General features: G+C 36.3%; 3 protein-coding genes across 3 annotated transcripts; 1 reads left to right on the top strand and 2 right to left on the bottom strand.

Moving 5' to 3' along the window:
* The first annotated feature begins 12,437 nt into the window (after positions 1-12,437).
* LOC139862605 (probable glycosyltransferase At5g03795) lies at positions 12,438-14,704 on the top strand. Its single transcript, XM_071851218.1, has 6 exons — positions 12,438-12,810; positions 12,908-13,174; positions 13,362-13,651; positions 13,765-13,997; positions 14,176-14,333; positions 14,421-14,704. Exons 1-6 carry the CDS (start codon positions 12,619-12,621, stop codon positions 14,520-14,522), a joined length of 1,242 nt encoding a protein of 413 aa, XP_071707319.1. The 5' UTR covers positions 12,438-12,618; the 3' UTR covers positions 14,523-14,704.
* A 1,748-nt stretch (positions 14,705-16,452) lies between these two features.
* LOC139863954 (UDP-glycosyltransferase 91D2-like) lies at positions 16,453-17,929 on the bottom strand. The gene has a single exon (XM_071852554.1). The coding sequence runs from the start codon at positions 17,927-17,929 to the stop codon at positions 16,478-16,480; it is 1,452 nt and encodes a 483-aa protein (XP_071708655.1). The 3' UTR covers positions 16,453-16,477.
* A 2,142-nt stretch (positions 17,930-20,071) lies between these two features.
* On the bottom strand, positions 20,072-21,500 carry LOC139863953 (UDP-glycosyltransferase 91D2-like). The gene is given in 3 exon segments (XM_071852553.1): positions 20,072-20,520; positions 20,523-20,889; positions 20,892-21,500. Coding segments are annotated over 3 exon segments (1,425 nt in total).
* Positions 21,501-22,318: the final 818 nt, after the last annotated feature.

Here is a 22,318-nt window from a genome sequence, read left to right as displayed (position 1 = left end):
CTTCCCCGTTCTAGGATGTATTGAGTATCTGGTTTTATGAGCTTCTCTAAGTACCATTTCTCTCATATCTCCAAATTTTGGTACCCAAATCCTTTCAGCCCTATACCGGGTTCCGTCTTCCCGAATATTAAGATGCTGCTCCGATCCTTTGGGTATTTCATCCTTTAAATTTCCTTCTTTTAAAACTCCTTGTTGCGCCTTCTTTATTTGAGTAGTAAGGTTATTATGAATCATTATATTCATAGATTTTACTCGAATGGGTTCTCTGTCCTTCCTGCTCAAGGCATCGGCTACCACATTTGCCTTCCCCTGGTGGTAACGAATCTCAAAGTCGTAATCATTCAACAATTCAATCCACCTACGCTGCCTCATATTCAGTTGTTTCTGATTAAATATGTGTTGAAGACTTTAGTGGTCGGTATATATAATACTTTTGACCCCATATAAGTAGTGCCTCCAAATCTTTAATGCAAAAATAACCGCGCCTAATTCCAAATCATGAGTCGTATAATTTTGCTCGTGAATCTTCAATTGTCTAGACGCATAAGCAATCACCTTCGTTCGTTGCATTAATACACAACCGAGACCTTGCTTTGATGCGTCATAATAAATCACAAAATCATCATTCCCTTCAGGCAATGACAATATAGGTGCCGTAGTTAGCTTTTTCTTCAATAACTGAAACGCTTTCTCTTGTTCATCCTTCCATTCAAATTTCTTCCCTTTATGCGTTAATGCAGTCAAGGGTTTTGCTATTCTGGAAAAGTCTTGGATGAACCTTCTGTAGTAACCAGCTAGTCCTAAAAACTGGCGTATGTGTTTCGGAGTTTTCGGGGTTTCCCACTTTTCAACAGTTTCTATCTTTGCCGGATCCACCTTAATACCTTTTTTGTTCACTATGTGACCGAGGAATTGAACTTCTTCCAACCAAAATACACACTTTGAAAATTTAGCATACAATTCTTCCTTCCTCAATACTTCTAACACCTTTCTCAAATGTTCACCGTGTTCTTGGTCATTCTTTGAGTAAATAAGTATGTCATCAATGAAAACAATGACAAACTTGTCAAGGTATGGTCCACACACTTGGTTCATAAGGTCCATGAACACAGCTGGTGCATTAGTTAAACCAAATGGCATGACCATAAACTCGTAATGGCCGTAACGTGTTCTGAAAGCAGTCTTTGGAATATCATCTTCTTTCACCCTAATTTGATGATACCCGAAACGTAAGTCAATCTTTGAATAAACAGACGAGCCTTGTAGTTGATCAAATAAGTCGTCGATTCTCGGTAGTGGGTAGCGGTTCTTGATGGTAAGTTTGTTCAACTCTCGGTAGTCGATACACAACCTGAATGTACCATCTTTCTTCTTGACAAACAAAACAGGAGCTCCCCACGGTGATGTGCTTGGTCGAATGAAACCACGCTCTAAAATTTCTTGTAATTGGCTTCGCAGTTCTTTCATCTCGCTGGGTGCGAGTCTGTAAGGAGCACGAGCTATTGGTGCAGCTCCTGGTACAAGATCTATTTGAAATTCAACGGATCGATGTGGGGGTAATCCCGGTAATTCTTTCGGAAATACATCGGGAAATTCTTTTGCAATGGGAACATCATTGATGCTCTTTTCTTCAGTTTGTACTTTTTCGACGTGTGCTAGAACAGCATAGCAACCTTTTCTTATTAGTTTTTGTGCCTTCAAATTACTAATAAGATGTAGCTTCGTGTTGCCCTTTTCTCCGTACACCATTAAGGGTTTTCCTTTTTCTCGTATAATTCGAATTGCATTTTTGTAACAAACGATCTCTGCTTTCACTTCTTTCAACTAGTCCATACCGATTATCACATCAAAACTCCCTAACTCTACAGGTATCAAATCAATTTTAAATGTTTCGCTAACCAGTTTAATTTCTCGATTCCGACATATATTATCTGCTGAAATTAATTTACCATTTGCTAATTCGAGTAAAAATTTACTATCCAAAGGCGTCAATGGACAACTTAATTTAGCACAAAAATCTCTACTCATATAGCTTCTATCCGCACCCGAATCAAATAAAACGTAAGCAGATTTATTGTCAATAAGAAACGTACCCGTAACAAGCTCCGGGTCTTCCTGTGCCTCTGCCGCATTAATATTGAAAACTCTTCCGCGGCCTTGTCCATTCGTGTTCTCCTGGTTCGGGCAATTTCTAATATTGTGGCCCGGTTTTCCACATTTATAACAAACTACATTGGCATAACTTGCTCCGACACTACTTCCTCCGCCATTACTCGTTCCGACACCATTTGTTCCTTTCGTTCTATTAACCCCTGGTCCGTAGACCTCACACTTCGCCGCGCTATGACCATTTCTTTTACACTTGTTGCAAAATTTGGTGTAGAACCCCGAGTGATACTTTTCACACCTTTGGCATAGCTGCTTCTGATTGTTGTTTTTGTTGCGGTTATTATTGTTGTTGGGATGATTGTTGTAGTTGCTGCTGTTGTTGTTGTTGTTGTTGTTGTTGTTGTTGTTGTTGTTGTTGTTGTTGTTGTTGTTGTTGTTGGGCCGTTTGTTGTAGTTGCGATTGATGTTGCGATTGTTGGGATAATTGTTGCGATTATTGTTGTAATTGCTGTTGTTGTTGTATTGGTGATTCTTATCACCGTTTTCCTCCCACTTTCTTTTGACTTGCTTCACATTGGCCTCTTCAGCAGTCTGTTCTTTAATTCTTTCTTCAATCTGGTTCACTAGTTTGTGAGCCATTCTACATGCCTGTTGTATGGAGGCGGGCTCGTGTGAACTTATATCTTCTTGGATTCTTTCCGGTAATCCTTTCACAAACGCGTCGATCTTCTCTTCCTCATCTTCGAATGTTCCCGGACACAATAGGCACAATTCTGTGAATCGTCTTTCGTACGTGGTAATATCAAATCCTTGGGTTCGTAACCCTCTAAGTTCTGTCTTGAGCTTATTGACCTCGATTCTGGGATGGTACTTCTCGTTCATCAAGTGCTTGAATGCTGACCACGGTAGTGCGTACGCATCGTCTTGTCCCACTTGCTCTAGATAGGTATTTCACCATGTTAACGCAGAACCTGTGAAGGTATGCGTAGCGTACTTCACTTTGTCCTCTTCAGTACACTTACTTATGGCAAACACCGATTCGACCTTCTCGGTCCACCGTTTCAATCCGATCGGTCCTTCGGTTCCATCAAATTCTAAAGGTTTGCAGGCAGTGAATTCTTTGTAGGTGCATCCTACACGATTTCCTGTACTGCTAGATCCAAGGTTATTGTTGGTATGTAGCGTAGCCTGTACTGCGGCTATGTTTGAAGCTAGAAAAGTACGGAATTCCTCTTCATTCATATTCACGGTGTGTCGAGTAGTCGGTGCCATTTCCTTCAAAATAGTCAAATGGAACAAGTTAATCATACAGAATATTAAGAGTAGTTAATAGTATTTCGTAGCATAATATGAACTCATTTATAAAAGCTTTTTCTTCATATTAGCGTTTTATAAGTTTAAATTCTGGTAGTACCTACCCGTTAAGTTCATACTTAGTAGCTAATATACAATTCAACTACTACAATTCTATATGAAAAACTGATTATAATAATATTTCGCGTTCAAACTTTTACACAATATTTTACAGACTTACAATACCGCTTATTTTACATATAGCATGAAATATAGCACACAATAAATTTGATACAAGATGGTTGTGAAGATAATTCTAGCTAGTACACAAGTCGTTCAGCAAAGGCACTAAAGACACGTAATTCATACGTCCAGAAACAAGTCATGCATTCTGGTTTTACTAGGATTACTTCCCATCCTTGGTCTTGTGGAACATAACCGTTATGGCCGTTGATAAGACAGCGTGTTGTAACATCGTCAAAGGGACGAGGGTTACGTAATGTCCAACAGTCCCGTAACAATCTAAAAACCTCATTTCTTACCCCAATTACCGACTCCGTCACTTGTGGGAACGTTTTGTTTAATAGTTGTAGCCCGATGTTCTTGTTCTCACTTTGGTGAGAAGCGAACATTACTAATCTGTAAGCATAACATGCTTCTTTATGTTGCATGTTAGCCGCTTTTTCTAAATCACGAAGTCCAATATTCGGATATATTGAGTCAAAATAATTTCTTAACCCATTGCGTAAAATAGCATTTGGGTTCCCCGCAATATATGCGTCAAAGTAAACACATCGTAACTTATGGATTTCCCAATGTGATATCCCCCATCTTTCAAACGAAAGCCTTTTATAAATCAAGGCATTCCTGGAACGTTCTTCGAATGTCTTACAAACTGATCTCGCCTTAAATAGTTGTGCCGAAGAATTCTGACCGACTCTAGACAAGATTTCATCAATCATGTCTCCGGGTAGGTCTCTTAAAATATTGGGTTGTCTATCCATTTTGTGTTTTTATACTGTAAAATAGAACAAGAGTTAGATTCATAAAAAAAAATACTTATTAATACAAGCAATTTTTACATATATCATAAAGCATAAGCACACTATATTACATATATTACACCACACGAATACAACTATCTTATTCCGACTCGCTTGTTTCTTCTTCTTCGGTTTTGGTTCGTTTTGCCAAGTTTCTAGGGATATATGATGTTCCCCTAATACGAGCCGTCGTTTTCCACATTGGTTTAGAAAAACCTGGTGGTTTAGAGGTTCCCGGGTCATTGTTACAACTTAAGGACTTCGGGGGTTGACGATACATATAAAGTTCATCGGGGTTGGAATTAGATTTCTCTATTTTTATGCCCTTTCCCTTATTATTTTCTTTTGCCTTTTTAAATTCGGTTGGGGTAATTTCTATAACATCATCGGAATTCTCGTCGGAATCCGATTCATCGGAGAATTGGTAATCCTCCCAATATTTTGCTTCCTTGGCGGAAACACCATTGACCATAATTAACCTTGGTCGGTTGGTTGAGAATTTTCTTTTACTTAACCGTTTTATTATTTCCCCCACCCGTTCTATTTCTTCATCCGGTTCCGATTCTTCTTCCGGTTCCGATTCTTCTTCCGGTTCCGACTCTTCTTCCGGTTCCTCTTCGGGAACTTGTGAATCAGTCCACGAATCATTCCGATTTATATTTGACTCTTCATTATTATTAGGTGAGTCAATGGGACTTGTTCTAGAGGTAGACATCTATCACATAATATCAAACGCGTTAAGAGATTAATATATCACATAATATTCACATGTTAAAAATATATAGTTTCCAACAAAATTTGTTAAGCAATCATTTTTCAAGTAAACACGGTCGAAGTCCAGACTCACTAATGCATCCTAACAAACTTGATAAGACACACTAATGCAAAATTCTGGTTCTCTAAGACCAACGCTCTGATACCAACTGAAATGTCCCGTTCTTATTGATTAAAAACGTTCCATATTAATTGATTTCGTTGCGAGGTTTTGACCTCTATATGAGATGTTTTTCAAAGACTGCATTCATTTTAAAACAAACCATAACCTTTATTTCATCAATAAAGGTTTAAAAAGCTTTACGTAGATTATCAAATAATGATAATCGAAAATATCCTGTTTACACACGACCATTACATAATGGTTTACAATACAAATATGTTACAACAAAATAAGTTTCTTGAATGCAGTTTTTACACAATTTCATACAAGCATGGACTCCAAATCTCGTCCTTATTTAAGTATGCGACAGCGGAAGCTCTTAATAATCACCTGAGAATAAACATGCTTAAAACGTCAACAAAAATGTTGGTGAGTTATAGGTTTAACCTATATATATCAAATCGTAACAATAGACCACAAGATTTCATATTTCAATACACATCCCATACATAGAGATAAAAATCATTCATATGGTAAACACCTGGTAACCGACATTAACAAGATGCATATATATAAGAATATCCCCATCATTCCGGGACACCCTTCGGATATGATATAAATTTTGAAGTACTAAAGCATCCGGTACTTTGGATGGGGTTTGTTAGGCCCAATAGATCTATCTTTAGGATTCGCGTCAATTAGGGTGTCTGTTCCCTAATTCTTAGATTACCAGACTTAATAAAAAGGGGCATATTCGATTTCGATAATTCAACCATAGAATGTAGTTTCACGTACTTGTGTCTATTTTGTAAATCATTTATAAAACCTGCATGTATTCTCATCCCAAAAATATTAGATTTTAAAAGTGAGACTATAACTCACTTTCACAGATTTTTACTTCGTCGGGAAGTAAGACTTGGCCACTGGTTGATTCACGAACCTATAACAATATATACATATATACTTGCAAGATCTGCCATCATGACGTCCAACGTCCAATAAGCTTGGTTCCAGACCGATGAGCTTTCACAGTTCCTAACTACGCTCTGACAGAATCTCCCTTAGAGCTTCAGTGTTAACAAGTCGATGTAAATGTCCAACGTTTACTAATGATTTCCTCCACTAGAAATGGTCCCGAACAGCCTGCTCTGATACCAATTGTTGAAAGCTTCGACGAGCCCAACACACCCACTATAGAGGACCTAGATTATACTACACTCACTATACCAACACTTTGACGTTGGTTAGCCTTTAATTTTATGAATCCTTAGTGCACAATAATACTTAGGCGACAGTGTCGACCATATATCATTCAGGCGGTATAACCGTCCATATATCATTTAGGTGGTAGAGCCGACCATATAACAAGGATAAAACAAGTGCACTAAGAACTTAAGCACAAACTAAGGCTTAACCGGAAAACTTAACAAAGAATACTTTTATTAATACAAAATACAATTACAATATTACTTACTTACAACACTATCTTTCTTTTCTATACTTATAAGCATTCTTTCACTCACTCACTCTTTTCTTACTTCTTCACTCCTTACTCACAACTTACAACTTCAAATGAAAACATCCACCCATATTTATACTACTCCATGGAACATTCTACATACTAGATATTTTCATGGATATATAAATATCTAGATATTTCCTACACATGGAAATATCTAGATTTTTCCTACCATGTAAAAATATCTAGATTTTTTTTTTACATACTAATATTTAGATATTTTTATTATATACATCTATTAATTCCATATTATTCTATAAAATTTGCATTGCATTTTAACAGTTAAAACACAATATATGTGCTCATTTAGCCTAATCGGCTAGCCAAATCAAAACATCATATTGTCAATCAAGCTAACTTGGAACTACTTCAGCCCAACTTAGTTTGAGTTCACCAAAAAGGAGGAGAGCTTGACCCATTTAACCCATTTTGACATATTGGTTATAAACGGGTCAATTTAGTCTATATTGTCACTATTTTATAAAATATGATAATTTAGATATTAAATAGTAAAAGCATAGTTAGTAAAAGCATAGTTATAAATCCTCAAAATGTTATATACGGTTGTTACTCGAGTGTTATAAAACGCATGAAAACAAACCTGCTTGAACGTGCTGAGCGATCCAAGAATGGACCCAGCAATCCCAACAATATACTTCCTCTCTGATGGTGCAACCACCTTAATTTCATACTGCTCAGGCCAAAGCAGTAATTTCCTTACTCATCCTATTAGCAATTACCAGGTCAAACTGGGTCATTTTTATAGATATCCAAATGGGCCCGGTTGGTCCAGTATACGAAGACCTTAGTATTGAGAAATCAATAATAGTAATCACTAATTTCTATACATTTATATATGCATGACGCATATACATGAGAAATCAAAAACCTTTAATGAGAGTTGTTTACTACTTCAACATGCTAACAGTTGGTAAATCATAAAAACTCTAATATACTGTACTTAAAAATAGTCACATGAAAAATAATATTGGTTAACGGATATGAGGGATCTCATTGTAACGTTAGACCCAAATAAGACCTGCCACAATAAATCAGTAAAATCGAAAATTATTTGCAAATGATGCTATTGTCCCGATGATATGTAGATGATACTGACCTATCAGCAAGGGTGTTGATAATGAAGATTATTACAAATTAGAAATTACAAATAAAAAATAAGACGACCAACAAATAAGAATTAAATGCAAAAACACAAACAAATGCAAACCTGAAGAAGAGAAATGTCAGATTTTGCACCATCTGATACAAATATGTCATCTTCTGCTATGCTAAGGTTTGAATCCTACTTCATCTCACTACTTTTTTCCTTCTTGAACTGGCAGTTCTAGTTGTCCACATCGGCTCTCGGTAACAATTTTCCATTGGGATTTCCGGGAAGCTTTTGCGCATTAACATATCACATATGAAAGAGGCCAATGTTACTGATAGTTTCATCATGTGCAACGGACCAAGCACTTAGATCAATATTGGAATCATTGAAGGTTGTTGCCTACATAAGATATTTCAAGATTAGAAAAAACCGTGTGTAACACAATCACGAACAACAGACTCCCAAAAATTCAATACTCTATATTTTTGTGACATTTTCCTTGTCTGTGGGGTTGCACAACCATACTTCCTATCAAGGAAAAAATAACAGATTAGAAAAGTACATGAAGCTGATGGGTTGCATAGTTATAATAAAAGAGAGGTAACTGATATGCCCGAATCAGACGGTTTATTTTAGTGCGATGTCGTTAGGTCGCCAAACGTTAATTCAGGATATTAACAGAAGCTAATTGTTTAATTTATATATTGTTGGGCCTAAATCTATTATTCCTTCCTATGGGTTAGCAACGGCAAATATGACCTAGGGTCGTTCCTTGAGCAGTCGAATTTGAAGCAGAGCTTATTCAGATAATTTAGTGATTAAGATGGGTTTGTACACAAATTAGTATCTAGACTAGTGGCCAGGTACACCTTGTGTGGAGAGGCAGGATCCTTTTGGTCCCAATAAATTGGCGACTGTTTCGAAAATCCAACAACCAAGTCCAACCGGTTTATTCTAGACACCACTTTTATCCGGAATATCAAATTGTGTAAAGGCTATAGTTGGGTTGATTTGATTTATAATTGTATTTAAAATATTAAAGCAATATAATTAAAATAAGCTAGCTAGCATGCAATAGCTAAGGATAGAGAAAACGTGATTCACCATGATTTAAGATAACGTAGTGTCGGGATAATTACAAGACACTCATTGGATAGATATACCTTGGTATAAACACTAGATTCCCTACTAATTGATTTCTCGATTAGTATGTCACGAGGAACTAGGATATCGTGATTCTGATCGGATGGACTATGCTCAACTCCCGACGCTTTATTCGGTTTAAAGATATAAGCGGCCCATCTTGGATGCAATGCATACCTTGGGCGCACGAATAAAGTAGCATAGCCATATAGATATAATATCCAACCTTTCTTAACACCTTAGTGTATCACCCAAGTGAGTGGTTATGATTGTGTTTTGAATTCCTTTATGTCAATGGTTTGGTAAAATCTAAGGGTTTGTAGAATAATTAGAACATCTGATAGTTCTCAGTCATCCTTAAAGATTTATAAGCTTAGTTTGTATTGTAGTGCGTTAAATTCCCATTTATGATTTAAACCAGCCCTTACTTAAATCTACAAAATAAATCTCTTAGTTATCCACCATGTACTACACTTAAAGTGGTTCCATAGCTTCTAACCTTGACCATGCTTAAGTGGTCCTATAGTACATCAACACCGTACTCTACTATTGCAACAGTATTTCCTTGAGTCTTATACTCTTGACCAATGTCTTGATCTGGTCCTACGATAATACCCCATGTACTTTATAGTATTTTCGATGGGTTCATACCATGACCAATGTATAAACACGGATAATTAATTACTTTGAAATTTTCGAATTTATAAAAGGTTTTAATCACGTTTATTGGTGGAAGAACGATAATAACGAGGTTTAATATCATAGACAAAAAGCGAGTACGAAACGATAATCATCCTTAACTAACATTATTAAATCATGGCAAACAATCAAGTAATTACTCACACATCATGACAACAAGCATTTCTAATATTAATAAATCATAAACATCAAACAAGAATATTATAATATATTAATAAAAGAAAGGATAGATATTACCGAATAATGTCGGCAGAATAACACTTGTATTTCTTCATAATATCCATAGCATTACAATACTTGATAGCTTCTACTACTAACTACATATTAATCTCCTATTGGTTACTAGAGAGCGACAATAGAGAGAAAATTATTTTCCTAATCTCTGTACTTTTCTCTCTCTAGAATCTAGAGAGAGAACTAATCTCCTACTGATCACTAGAGAGCGACAACAGAGAGATATTTTAGAGAGAGAAGTGAAGAAGGTGTGTGTAAAAATGGATGACAAATGCCCTTTAAATAGACTTGGTGTTTGCTGGCATACGGCTGGCAGGCCGTATGGCCAGGCCGTTTGCCAAGGCAAGACGTTTTCTTGGGTCTTTTGCTGGCAGGCCATTTTTTATGTTGGCAGGCCGTATGGCACCCTGGCATGCCGTATGGCAGGACATATAGCAAGCCGTTTGGCTTGGATCATTTTGCTCGTTCCCGGATCGTAACTTGTCTTTCAATATTTTCGCTCTAGAATCTTCGTTTTAGCTCCGTTTTACTTGATTCTTTTTGCATCGCCTTTATAATTACTATATCTACCAAATTAACTGACAAAGTGATTATTTCGGCGATAAAGTTTGGAACTTTATTATTTTTGGGCCTTAATATCGTGGTAAAAATGTGACTTTTTAGCCGATATCAGTAACCTAAGTGTAACTGCTCTAAAGAGTCTTGAAATCTTGGTGGCAAACCAGCAATGTATATATAAAATCAATATAATTTACTCCAACATAAAAGTCGATATACAAATATTTGGGAAGAAGTGGCGCCAACAGAAAGAAAATAAATTATGTGTTTACATATCAACACAAAGATGTAGTCGAAAGAAAAAAAGTACCATTAAACAAAAGATGATGCAAACCGATGTAGACCTAAGGTCACATCCTGCAAAACAATGCCATTACATAAGAATGCAAGAGAAGTAAAAAAAAACAATGACAAATCAACTATATATCGAGTTGAAACCAAATGGTGAGCATAACCTATAATCAGGATCTCAAGTTGGAACACACAAGGAAATAGCCAATATATGAAACTCACAATTGAAAACATGCTATCTATACATCAATTAAAACAATACGAGATAACTTTGACACAATCGCAGAAAAGATAACTTTGACAAACATTAGATTTCAGCAATCAAAAACCAAACATTAAGAATATCACCACAATCAATCAAAAACGAAATCAAGAACAACAACAAAAATAAATTGCATCAATGATATTAATTAAACAAATATAAAAATTTAGAATCAATAAAAGCATTTATGGTATGATGATAAACACGAATTAAACCCTTACCTTTCACCGTCTATTTATAATGAAATTTTTTTAGGGCACCGTTAATTTAACATGAATCTGTAAATGCCTTTGAATCGCTACAAACCCTAATCGAACCATACCAAGGGTATTACCTTCCCGTTAAAGCCTTTGTCTTCCTCGACATTCAAGTCACCAGAGATGAATCCATCGCTTTCGAATAATCTGACATTAACATACAAAATCTGTATGGTTGTGTCCAGAAAAACGTCACTGATTAATTGGTGGTAGTGGTATCGCCTAATACGCCGTTATTAAGCCATAATCGACGATCGAAAAGCTCAGGAGGTTTGAGGAATTTTGAAGAGAGATAAAGAGATGAACGATTCCGAAGAGAGAGATAGAGGGACGGTTTTAAATTTTGTAAGGTATAATATATAATATGGGGTCTGAAGAGAGATATATTTAATTATGTTTGTAGCGAATGGAATTGTGACACTTTTCATGCTGTCAGAATTTAGCAGTTTCATTACGGATTAATTAGCAAATTACTCGTGAATAATCAAGTTTAGGGTGAATTTCGAGGCAACACGTGGCATATTACCCATGCGATTTATAATATTTAAGGATATTTGTCTTAATGATGAAGATAATAGTGATGATATGAATAAGGAAAAAGACTAAACTGCTTATCATATGTCTCTCATGTGTTTAACTTAACTGGTAGTAACCAATGATTGTAAAATTCTGGGGTCATCATTGATTTATGTTAAAAAGTTGAGACCAAACGTGATTATTCTGAACTTTAGTCATTATCTTCATTTCTGTACAAAGCTTTTTTTTTTAACGGCAAATTTTATTAGACTTCTAACAAGAAACTAGAAGTAAAAGAAAGCAATTACAATGATATTATAAGCCAAGTTGTTCGAGACAATTTAACTTTACATCTACTAGATTGCCAAGCAAGCAAATGAAAAGTTTCTAATGAAGTCAAAAAAATTCATTCTTTTTTAGTTTGTTTGTACTCAGAAGCCAAAGAATCTATAGCAAGGACGCCACAATAATAAACATTAATTTTCTACTATTCCGTATTTTTTTTCTAGACGCGAAACACAAAAGTTTTACAGGAAAACAGATCAGAACACAAATTGTAACACTAAACTCAACCCAACTCTAACTCAACGCAACTCATCTACCTATAATTCTATAAACTACATTCACTGTCAATAAACTACACCGTGAAACCTCACTTTCACTGTCGCCAGAAGCATTTACATCCTCCGCCGATCTGGTACCACGGATGTCGGCGGCGAAGCCTTCACAATCGCAATCACCGATGTCCTTTGCCGGATTCTCCACTAAACAAGGATTACTCTTAATTCTGTCAGTCCTAACCCTAATTACATTCTACATCTCATTCACTTCATTAGGTCCTATAATCCAATGCGGTTACACATATCCTTCACCTACAACAACCCTAACTTCAATAAAGGTACTCTTTCAATTTCGTAATTGTAATTCTGTTCAGATCGATATGTTACACGTGATAGTTTATTGATTATTTGGACAATGAAATCGTGAATGAACAGGATGACGTGGATATGTTTACGGATGTGTATCATACACCAGAGGTATTTAAGTTGAATTATGCTGAAATGGAGAAGAAATTTAAGGTGTATATATATCCAGATGGCGATCCGAAAACGTTTTATCAAACGCCTAGGAAGTTGACTGGGAAGTATGCTAGTGAAGGGTACTTTTTTCAGAATATTAGAGATAGTAATTTCAGGACTGAAGATCCAGATCAGGCTCATTTATTTTTCATACCAATTTCCTGTCACAAGATGAGAGGCAAGGTATTCTTCAGTAACCTGCATTGCTTTAATTATAACTTTATATACAAATCCTGATGAGATCGTATTATATGTATGTTTGTATCTTGATTCAGGATGTTGTGATGCAAAACAAAACTCATATTTCCTTTACTTATGTTGAAATATATGAAACATTGTACTGCTAGTTACCTTTTGCAATAATGTGCAGGGAACGTCATATGATAACATGACTATAATCGTGCAAAATTACGTGGGTGGTTTGATAACAAAGTATCCGTACTGGAACAGAACGTTGGGGGCTGATCATTTTCTTGTCACTTGTCATGATGTTGGTGTAAGAGCAACTGAGGGACTTCCATTTCTTGTTAAGAATTCAATACGAGCAGTTTGTTCCCCAAGTTATGATGTTGGATTTATTCCCCACAAAGATATTGCTCTACCTCAAGTATTGCAGCCCTTTGCTCTTCCTCGTGGTGGTGGTGAGGATATTATAAATAGGTTTGAAGCTAATTTAACTTATTTCATTTTTTAATCTAATCTAATTTAATTTATGGAAAGTAAATGTTAATTATGTTTATAAATATTACTTAAATTTGACATATACAATACAGGACAACACTTGGTTTCTGGGCGGGTCATAGGAACTCCAGAATTCGAGTGATTCTGGCACGCACGTGGGAGAATGATACAGAACTTGACATTTCAAATAACAGAATAAATAGAGCTACTGGGCACCTAGTTTATCAGAAGAGATTCTATCGAACTAAATTCTGCATATGCCCTGGTGGTTCACAAGTGAACAGTGCCCGTATTGCAGACTCGATCCATTATGGGTGTATTCCAGGTAGGTACTTGCATTTTCTGTATGTAAGTAATAAGTACCAAGCGTTTATCTCTTTATTTGTGATCCACTTTGTAATATTGGTTGCATTTATCATCTACGTCAAAGCATTGCCTACAATTTTACAATTTCAGATCATCTTTCATAGTTTGACTGATTGGTAAGAGGGTTTTTTTTGCAGTAATTTTGTCGAATTACTATGATTTGCCATTCAATGATATTCTTGATTGGGGGAAATTTTCGGTTATTCTCAAGGAGAAAGACGTCTATGATCTGAAGCAAATCCTCAAGGACATTTCTAATGAACAATTTGTCACTCTCCACAACAATTTAGTAAAGGTTGAAAAACAATACCTTCTTTCATATCATATATTTGTGTTGTTTTGCACATAAACAGAAACTAAACAAAGTTCATATTCCCTGCAGGTTCAGAAACACTTTCAATGGAACTCACCTCCTATCCCATATGATGCTTTCCATATGGTTATGTATGATTTATGGTTGCGCCATTCTGTCATCAAATACTAAACCACAAGTTTGTAAGTCTTACATGCTCCAAATGCTGTTTTGAATTACTGTACACATTTTATTCATTTTTTTATTTTAATAGTCATATGTAGTATAGCACTGCTTACAAGCATACTTCAATTATACCTCATCCTTTGTAAATCAAGTTTTTGTTTGTCAATTGTTTGTACTTGATCATGATATGGCGTTTATGTTTGTATTTAACATATCGTGGGCTCCATTGCACCCAAAACTTATACCTGCATATGGCTTTTGTTTTGTGGTCATTAGATGTTGTAAAGCATATATTTAGGGGGTGTTTGGTTACTAGTTAAGGAAATGAAGGCATCGGTTTGATTATTAATATAAGTGTTTGGTTTTAAAAATATCGAATCCACTGATTTAGACATACCGTAACCGACAAATTTGGTGGTTTTAGATATCTTTTCACAGCGAACGATCTTGACTAAATGTAACTGTGCTGACCGAACAATCTTGGCTAATCGCATAGCTGACTGAGTAAGTCCAAAATACCACCGCCCAATTTCATAAAAATCATACGAGTAAAAAACGTAACGTACAAGATTTTAGACTTTTTTGTGCAGACTTTTTTGTGCTGTTAGTCCTTCCATTATATACCAAAAAGCTAACGGTGTCCTTTCGGTTTTTTTTTTTTTTGCTAACAACATTCTTTAATTATCTCATTTAAACATACCTACTCCCTCCGTCTAAATTCCGTTAAAAAAAGTCGGTTAACCCATGACATGTGCCTCACATATGAGGGTAAATTCGTCATTTTACTCTTTTTCATTTGAATTTCAATCTAAAGCTCTTTGTTCTTCCCCACAATTACAAACCCTAATTGAAAAAAAAAAAAAAAAATTTCTAAAATCAGTTAACCCTAAAATCCCTGTAATCATTCAATCAAATCCCAAAAAATAAAAAATGGAAAATCTACCAAATATGAAATTAACCCTTACTATTACATTGCCATCAAGAACGCTAAAGAAGATTCAATGGTGGGATCGACGTCGGCAAGTCTCTGGCGTTGAAAAATCCGGTCACGATGGGCCATAGCAGAGTAATAGTCAAGCAAATGCCCAAACCGTCATCGCATAGATGGTTGCCACAGATTTGGCAAGCACAAGTGATGTATTTGGTCAAGTATTGATTCGGTCCTCAAACTCCAGATTCAGTGACGTTGGTATATTGAATCTTGCTAGCTACCAGATCTTGGTCCAGAATTCGTTACCGGATCCTGATGTTTACTGGATCTCATATATTTGATACTTGTTATCTATGTTTAAATGATGAAGAAAATTTTGGTTTAATGTATCTGGTGTGGTCCAACAACCAATAGTAAATTCGTTATTGGTCCAATGCACATGTCACGTGAAAGTGAATGTATGGATTTATTTGAGTATGCACATATCCCGAACGCGTGTGTGTGCAAATAATGAGTGTCGTTGAAATACATGGTACACTGATGCAAGCTTGCCGTTCAAAAATAATAATAATAATAATAATAATAAATAAATAAAAAAGATGAAGATAAAATGAAAATAAAATGAAGATAAATATAGATTTCTATTTTTGTTTTATAAATTTATAAATTAAAAATATATTATATAAATCATAAGTGCGCCGGTGGTCCTTCGTTTTTTTGGGAAAAGAAGAGTAAAATGACGAATTTACCCTCACATGCGAGACACATGTCAAGGGTTAACAGACTTTTTTAACGGAATTTAGATAGAGGGACTCGGTATGTTTAAACGGGATAATTGAAGGATGTTAGAAAAAAAGAAAAAACCGGAGGTATGCTGTTAGTTTTTGGTGTATAATAGAGGGATCAACGGCACAAAAAGTCAAGATTTTATTGTCAAATACATGAACAATACAAGTTATTGCATACGCCAAAAGTAAATACACTTCAATTATTTAAAATACGTAAACAAAATAATTCAAATCTGCAGATTTTATGCTGAATGTGTTGATAGCAGCAAAACACTCTCCCTTTTCTTTTCCAAATATTCAATGAAGTCGTCTACATATTTCTTATGTATTTTTGTATCACTAAAAATTTGACTCAACTCCATGGCATTTACTTTGTAGATCTTCCCTTCATCATTAGCCATAACGGAAGTTAACGATCTTGCCACCGAGTCCTTGGTGAACGAACCATCTTGCTCATTTCTTTGCACCTCGATTCCTACTTGTTTATCCACCATCATTCGAGCGTTTAAACCTTGGTCTACCAAAAATGGTAGCATAATTAGAGGATGACCAAATATTAACCCTTCCACAATTGACCCCCAGCCACAATGAGTCAAGAAACCACCCACCGACTGATGCCCGAGTATCTGTAACTGAGGTGCCCAACTCGTCCACACCATCCCTCTGTCACGGGTTCTTTCCAAGAAACCGTCTGGTAGTTCCACCGAGTATGACTCAGTGGAACCTGCGGGCTTTCTGAGAGCCCAAAAGAAAGGCAACCCAGAAAGCTCGATACCCAATGCTAATTCACCAACCTCGGTTTTAGTCATCATTACCTCACTTCCTAATGCCACATATACAACACCACCTTTTGGTTGACCATCGAGCCACATCTTAATGGTCATCCACGTGTCATCTTTTTCATCACTAACGATCGTCGTTTCTGGTGGTAATAGGCCCACGGGCATCACCGGGATGTGGTATTGCTCTTTTAAAAGGGTTAGCCATTGGGGTTCGAATTCATTGCAATGCTTTATAAACATACAATCCGTCCACTTCAAAAGCATTCCAAAACGGGATAAATCCGAGAACCCGGAAGCATTAGTTGAACCGGTTTCCAACAACCACTGTGCCTCATACTTTCGGTAAGTTAATTTAGTTGGAAAGGGGACCCATTTTGGCAGTAACATGAAATCCGCCACTGTTTTTCGATCTTCATAGCCGTTCATGATGTCCTTGGATGAGCGTCCTAAAAAAGAAGTGAACCATGCGTTGAGTATCATAAAGTGAGCTCGCGAGATACCAAGACCAGCCGCGACCGAAGGTAACCAATATGGAGCAAAGTCATATATAATCCAATCTGGAGACTCTTGTTCTAGAAACCGAGTCAACTCGGGTTCAAGACCATCAAAAGCCTTCTTCAGGTACTGAACATCTTCACTACGAACATCCATGGTGGCTTCTGCATTTTGGGGCAGCTCATGAACACGTGGAAGAGTTAGTTGAACAAGATTAATAAATGGTTTGAGGTTGGAAGGGAGAGTAGGGAGACGTTGAATGTTTCTTTTTGTGGAAATAAAAGAAACTTTGTGACCTTTTTCTGCTATAAATTTAGAAAGTTGAAGGTAGGGGATGATGTGACCGAAAGCAAGCCATGGGAACATTGCAACATGAAGCTGCTTACGGCAAATATTGGAGGATTGTGTGTTAGCCATTTTTGTAGATGATAATGGTCTTAATCTCTTCTGGTTTGTATTTATAAGTGAATTGACACATAAAAATACATTCAATACTTTTGGTACTGTTTACTATTTTGCCATTTTGTGTGCCGTATAATATGGTAGGGCTATCTTACAGTTGAATTATTAAAGGAACGTGCAACTGCACTCTGGCCCACGTAATAAACGTGAAATGGGTGTTTTGCAAGATAATACTAGTATTTACAGATGCGTATGGGTGTCGGTGGAAAATAGTACACATGGTGGTTTTCTACTTAGACCAAGCAAACACCATTCGTATGTTCAAAAACAGGCCAGTCTTGGTGATATTTTCAGCATACTGGCGAGCTTGAGTAATCACTGATTCACATAGGGGTCACGCAGTTATTTTTAAAGAAATTAAGTAAATTGCAACGGATCATCTAACCCAACTTAACATGTTTAGCCAGTTACACTTTTTTACATTGAACCGTTTGACCCTGTGACCGGACCTGACGTGACCTGCCTATTTTTCCACCTATAGTTGCTCTTGATCATCAAAAGGCATGTATTTTGTGTTTTACAATACCCATATATGAGTTTTTTTATGGTCATTAGTGGGAGATTTGTCATGAATATGAAGAGATGAGTTTAATCAGTTATCAAATGTGGTTTTAATCCAATTTTGCAGGTTGGAAAAACTAATTTTATTTCTATTCACGATAAAAATTTATACCTAAGATCAAACATCACTTTGTAATTTGGTCAACAAAACCTAAGCTTATGGTAGACCTTGGGATTTTAGTCTACTACTATATATTTTGTTTAGTTTGTTTCGTATAACTAATGTATACATGTGTGCCATCAGACCCCTACTTTAAGTTTAATAACCGTGTGCCCATTACAACCAAGAGACGAATGACCCTCATGTTAGGAAGAGAGGAAACCATCACCTCAAAGCTAAAACATAAAACAATGAAAAAATTTGTTTCACAACTCCGATATGAGACAACTTTTTACGATAAGAAAAAATTACGCCGTCGGTACCTGTGATTTGTTCACATTTTCATCACAACACCTAAACTCTAATTTTTGCGTCGTTGGTACCCGTGGTTTCATTAAGTTACTTAGATCATACCCCAACCTAACGGCCGTCTATTTTTACTGGTTAACCCCTCACATGTGTCACACATGTGAGGGTAATTTCGTACAAATCATTCTATTAATCTTTTATGTTAATTTATTAACTTAATCCAAGTTGATCCATCTATAAATATATGGGTCCAAATTGTATTGGTTTAATCTTAACCATTTTTACCTCACATGACAAATAAAATCTAGAAGAAATTTAAGGTTTCTTCGACTCAACTACTGTATCAATCTTGCCCATACCAGGCTCTTACATTGTTCATCGTGGGACATTTTTTGACGGCCTTTTGACGAATAAGAATGTTTTTTGCTTTCAAATATACACCTCAAGTACTGTTGAGGACTAACTACCTTTTTTTCTTGCTTATTTTGAGTAAACCAAATCCTAATCGTATGTTGTTGGAGGCGTTTATTGTGCTTTCAAATTTACACCTCAAGAATGATTCGGACAAAATTACCCTCACATGTGTGGCACATGTGAGAGGTTAACCATTAAAAATAGACGACCGTTAGGTTGGGGTATGATCCAGGTAACTTAATGAAACTACAGGTATCAACAACGCAAAAATTGAAGTTTAGGTATTGTGATGAAAATGTGAACAAATCACAGGTACCAACATCGTAATTTTTTCTTACAATACAATAATGTACCCAATTGCACCTCTGAATACAAATGTGGACCGGCAGAAGCATGGCTGTACGCCCGCCCAACTGTAAGATAAGACCATTTATTATCAATATAAGAATAAAGATTGAAATTATTATTTTGTTCGGTAAGATAAGACCATTCATTTCCATTACCATTACCAATCATATCAAGTAATGTTGTACCAAACAGTAAAGACGAATCGAGAAAATTGATAATTTCGTGAATCGGCAAATAAACATTGATTGAACAAAACATCTTATTATTCTTGCAAAAACGTATAAGTTAAAACTGCATATATTTATTTATATTTATAGTTTATAGTAATAACATTTGACGTAGACTTTTAGTTGAATCCTTCATGCTCAATGGTTGATAGCGGCAACATCTACACCTTTCCTATGCTTTTCCAAATATTCGATGAAGTCATCTACGTACTTTTTATGAAGTCTTGTGTCACCGAACGTTTGACTCAACGCAATCGCGTTTGACTTATACATCTTCCCTTCATCTCCAACAATAACCGTAATCAGCCACATAGCCACCGAGTCCCTGGTGAAGGAGCCATCTTCGTCACTTATTGGGACCTCGATTCCTACTTGTTTATCCACCATCACTCGAGCATTCAAACCTTGGTCCACGAAAAATGGTAGCATTATCAAAGGGAGACCGAACATTAGACCTTCCACAGTTGACCCCCAACCACAATGAGTCAAGAAACCTCCAACTGAGTCATGACCGAGTATTTGTAACTGAGGTACCCAACTTGTCCACACCAACCCCCGGTCACGGGTTCTTTCCAAGAACCCATCTGTAGTTCCACCGAGTCAGACTCGGTTGAACCAACGGGCATTCTGAGAGCCCAAAAAAATGGCAACTCAGAAAGCTCGAGACCCTGTGCTAGTTCAGCAAGCTCACTTCCTAATGCCACGTACACTACCCTACCTTTTGGTCGACCGTCAAGCCAGTTCTTGATGGTAATCCACGTGTCATCTTTTTCATCTCCTATATTTGTGGTTGTTTCCGGTGGCAATAAGCCTACGGGGACAATCGGAACGTTGAATAACTCTTCTAAAAGGGTTAGCCATTGTGGTTCCATTTCATGACAATGTTTTATAAATACACAATCAGGATCCTTCAAAACCATCCCGACACGGTATATATCTGACACCCCGGAAGCATATATCGAATTGGAGTCCAACAAAACCATTTTGCTTGATGTTTTCTGTAACCTATATTGGTTGGAAAGGGAATCCACTTTGGCGGTATCATGTAATCCTCCACCGTTTTTCGACCATCCGAACAATTTATCATGTCTTCGGACGAGCGTCCTACAAAAACTATAAACCATGCGTTAAATATCGCAAAGAAACCTCGCAAAATGCCAAGGTTAGCTGCGATAGAAGGTAACCAATACGGGGCAAAATCGTAAATAATCCAGTCCGGAGACTCTTGTTCTAGAAACCGAGTGACCTCTGGTTTAAGACCATCAAAAGCCTTCTTTAGGTACTGAACATCTTCGGTTCGGACGTCCATGGTGGCTTCTGCATTTTGGGGCAGCTCGTGAACACGTGGAAGAGTTAGTTCAACAAGATTTATAAATGGTTTAAGGTGTGAAGGGAGAGTAGGGAGACGTCGGATGTTTCTTGTTGTTGAAATAAAAGAGACTTTGTGACCTTTTTCTGCTATAAATTTGGAAAGTTGAAGGTAAGGGGTGATGTGACCAAAAGCAAGCCATGGGAACATTGCAACATGAAACTTCTTACGGCAGTTGGAGGAATCGGCAGGAACCATTTTTGTAGATGATAATACAGTTACTGACTGAATGCCAATGCGTTTGATTTATACTGTAATTAGTCTTAAGTACTGTTTGCTACTGACATTTCAATAGGATCAAATATGATAGTGATGTGCTGTGTACACGCGATTCATTACCAAAATGGGAAATTTACTCTGGCCCACATTATAATTGTTAACTTTGAATTATATGGATTAACTCGACTTTAATATGATTAAGTGGGCCTTTAAAAATTTATAATTATGTGGGTTGAGGTCCGAGGAGGGTTGAGAGTTACCAACTCCATAATTGAATTCTAAACAATGTAATGCCCCTTCAAAACCTTCATCATTCTATGTAAACAGTATTTTCTGCCACACATTTTATCAATATTTCTAAACTCCTTCAAGAATCACAATTGACCAAATATGGTTTGGGTAATCCCATATATTCATATTCATATATATATTAAAATTTTATAATCTTTATTCATATCAATATCCATAAATATATTTATATTTAAATCCCATATTCATATTCACTTAAATATTTTTTATCGGTATATATCTATATCCATCCAATTAAATGGGTTAAAGGATATCTATAACAATAAAAAAATTTCAACTTGAAGCTGCTTACGGCAATTGGAGAATTGTGTCTTAGCTTCCATACTTGTGGTACTGTTTACTACTTTGTTATTTTGTGTGGCGTCAAATATGGTAGAAAGTTAGTTCATTGAAGGAACATGTATATGTATTCCGGCCCACCATATAAACGTGAAACCTGTGTTTTTTTAAATAAAAGTATTATCACTATACTCGCTAATAAATATTTT

The sequence above is a fragment of the Rutidosis leptorrhynchoides genome, chromosome 8 (genome assembly GCF_046630445.1).
Source record: "Rutidosis leptorrhynchoides isolate AG116_Rl617_1_P2 chromosome 8, CSIRO_AGI_Rlap_v1, whole genome shotgun sequence".
NCBI classification, from domain to species: Eukaryota; Viridiplantae; Streptophyta; class Magnoliopsida; order Asterales; family Asteraceae; genus Rutidosis; species Rutidosis leptorrhynchoides.
Note: the sequence above shows the minus strand (reverse complement) of the source record. Positions and strands in the feature narration are given on the sequence as shown.

Bases quoted from the DNA above. Each gene is read 5' to 3' on its own strand.
- LOC139862605 (XM_071851218.1), top strand. From the start codon at position 12,619: ATGTCGGCGGCGAAGCCTTCACAATCGCAATCACCGATGTCCTTTGCC. The intron at 13,652-13,764 runs GTTTGAAGCTAA...TATACAATACAG, and splicing joins GGTGAGGATATTATAAATAG to GACAACACTTGGTTTCTGGG. The intron at 13,998-14,175 runs GTAGGTACTTGC...TTTTTTTTGCAG, and splicing joins CCATTATGGGTGTATTCCAG to TAATTTTGTCGAATTACTAT.
- LOC139863954 (XM_071852554.1), bottom strand. From the start codon at position 17,929: ATGGCTAACACACAATCCTCCAATATTTGCCGTAAGCAGCTTCATGTT.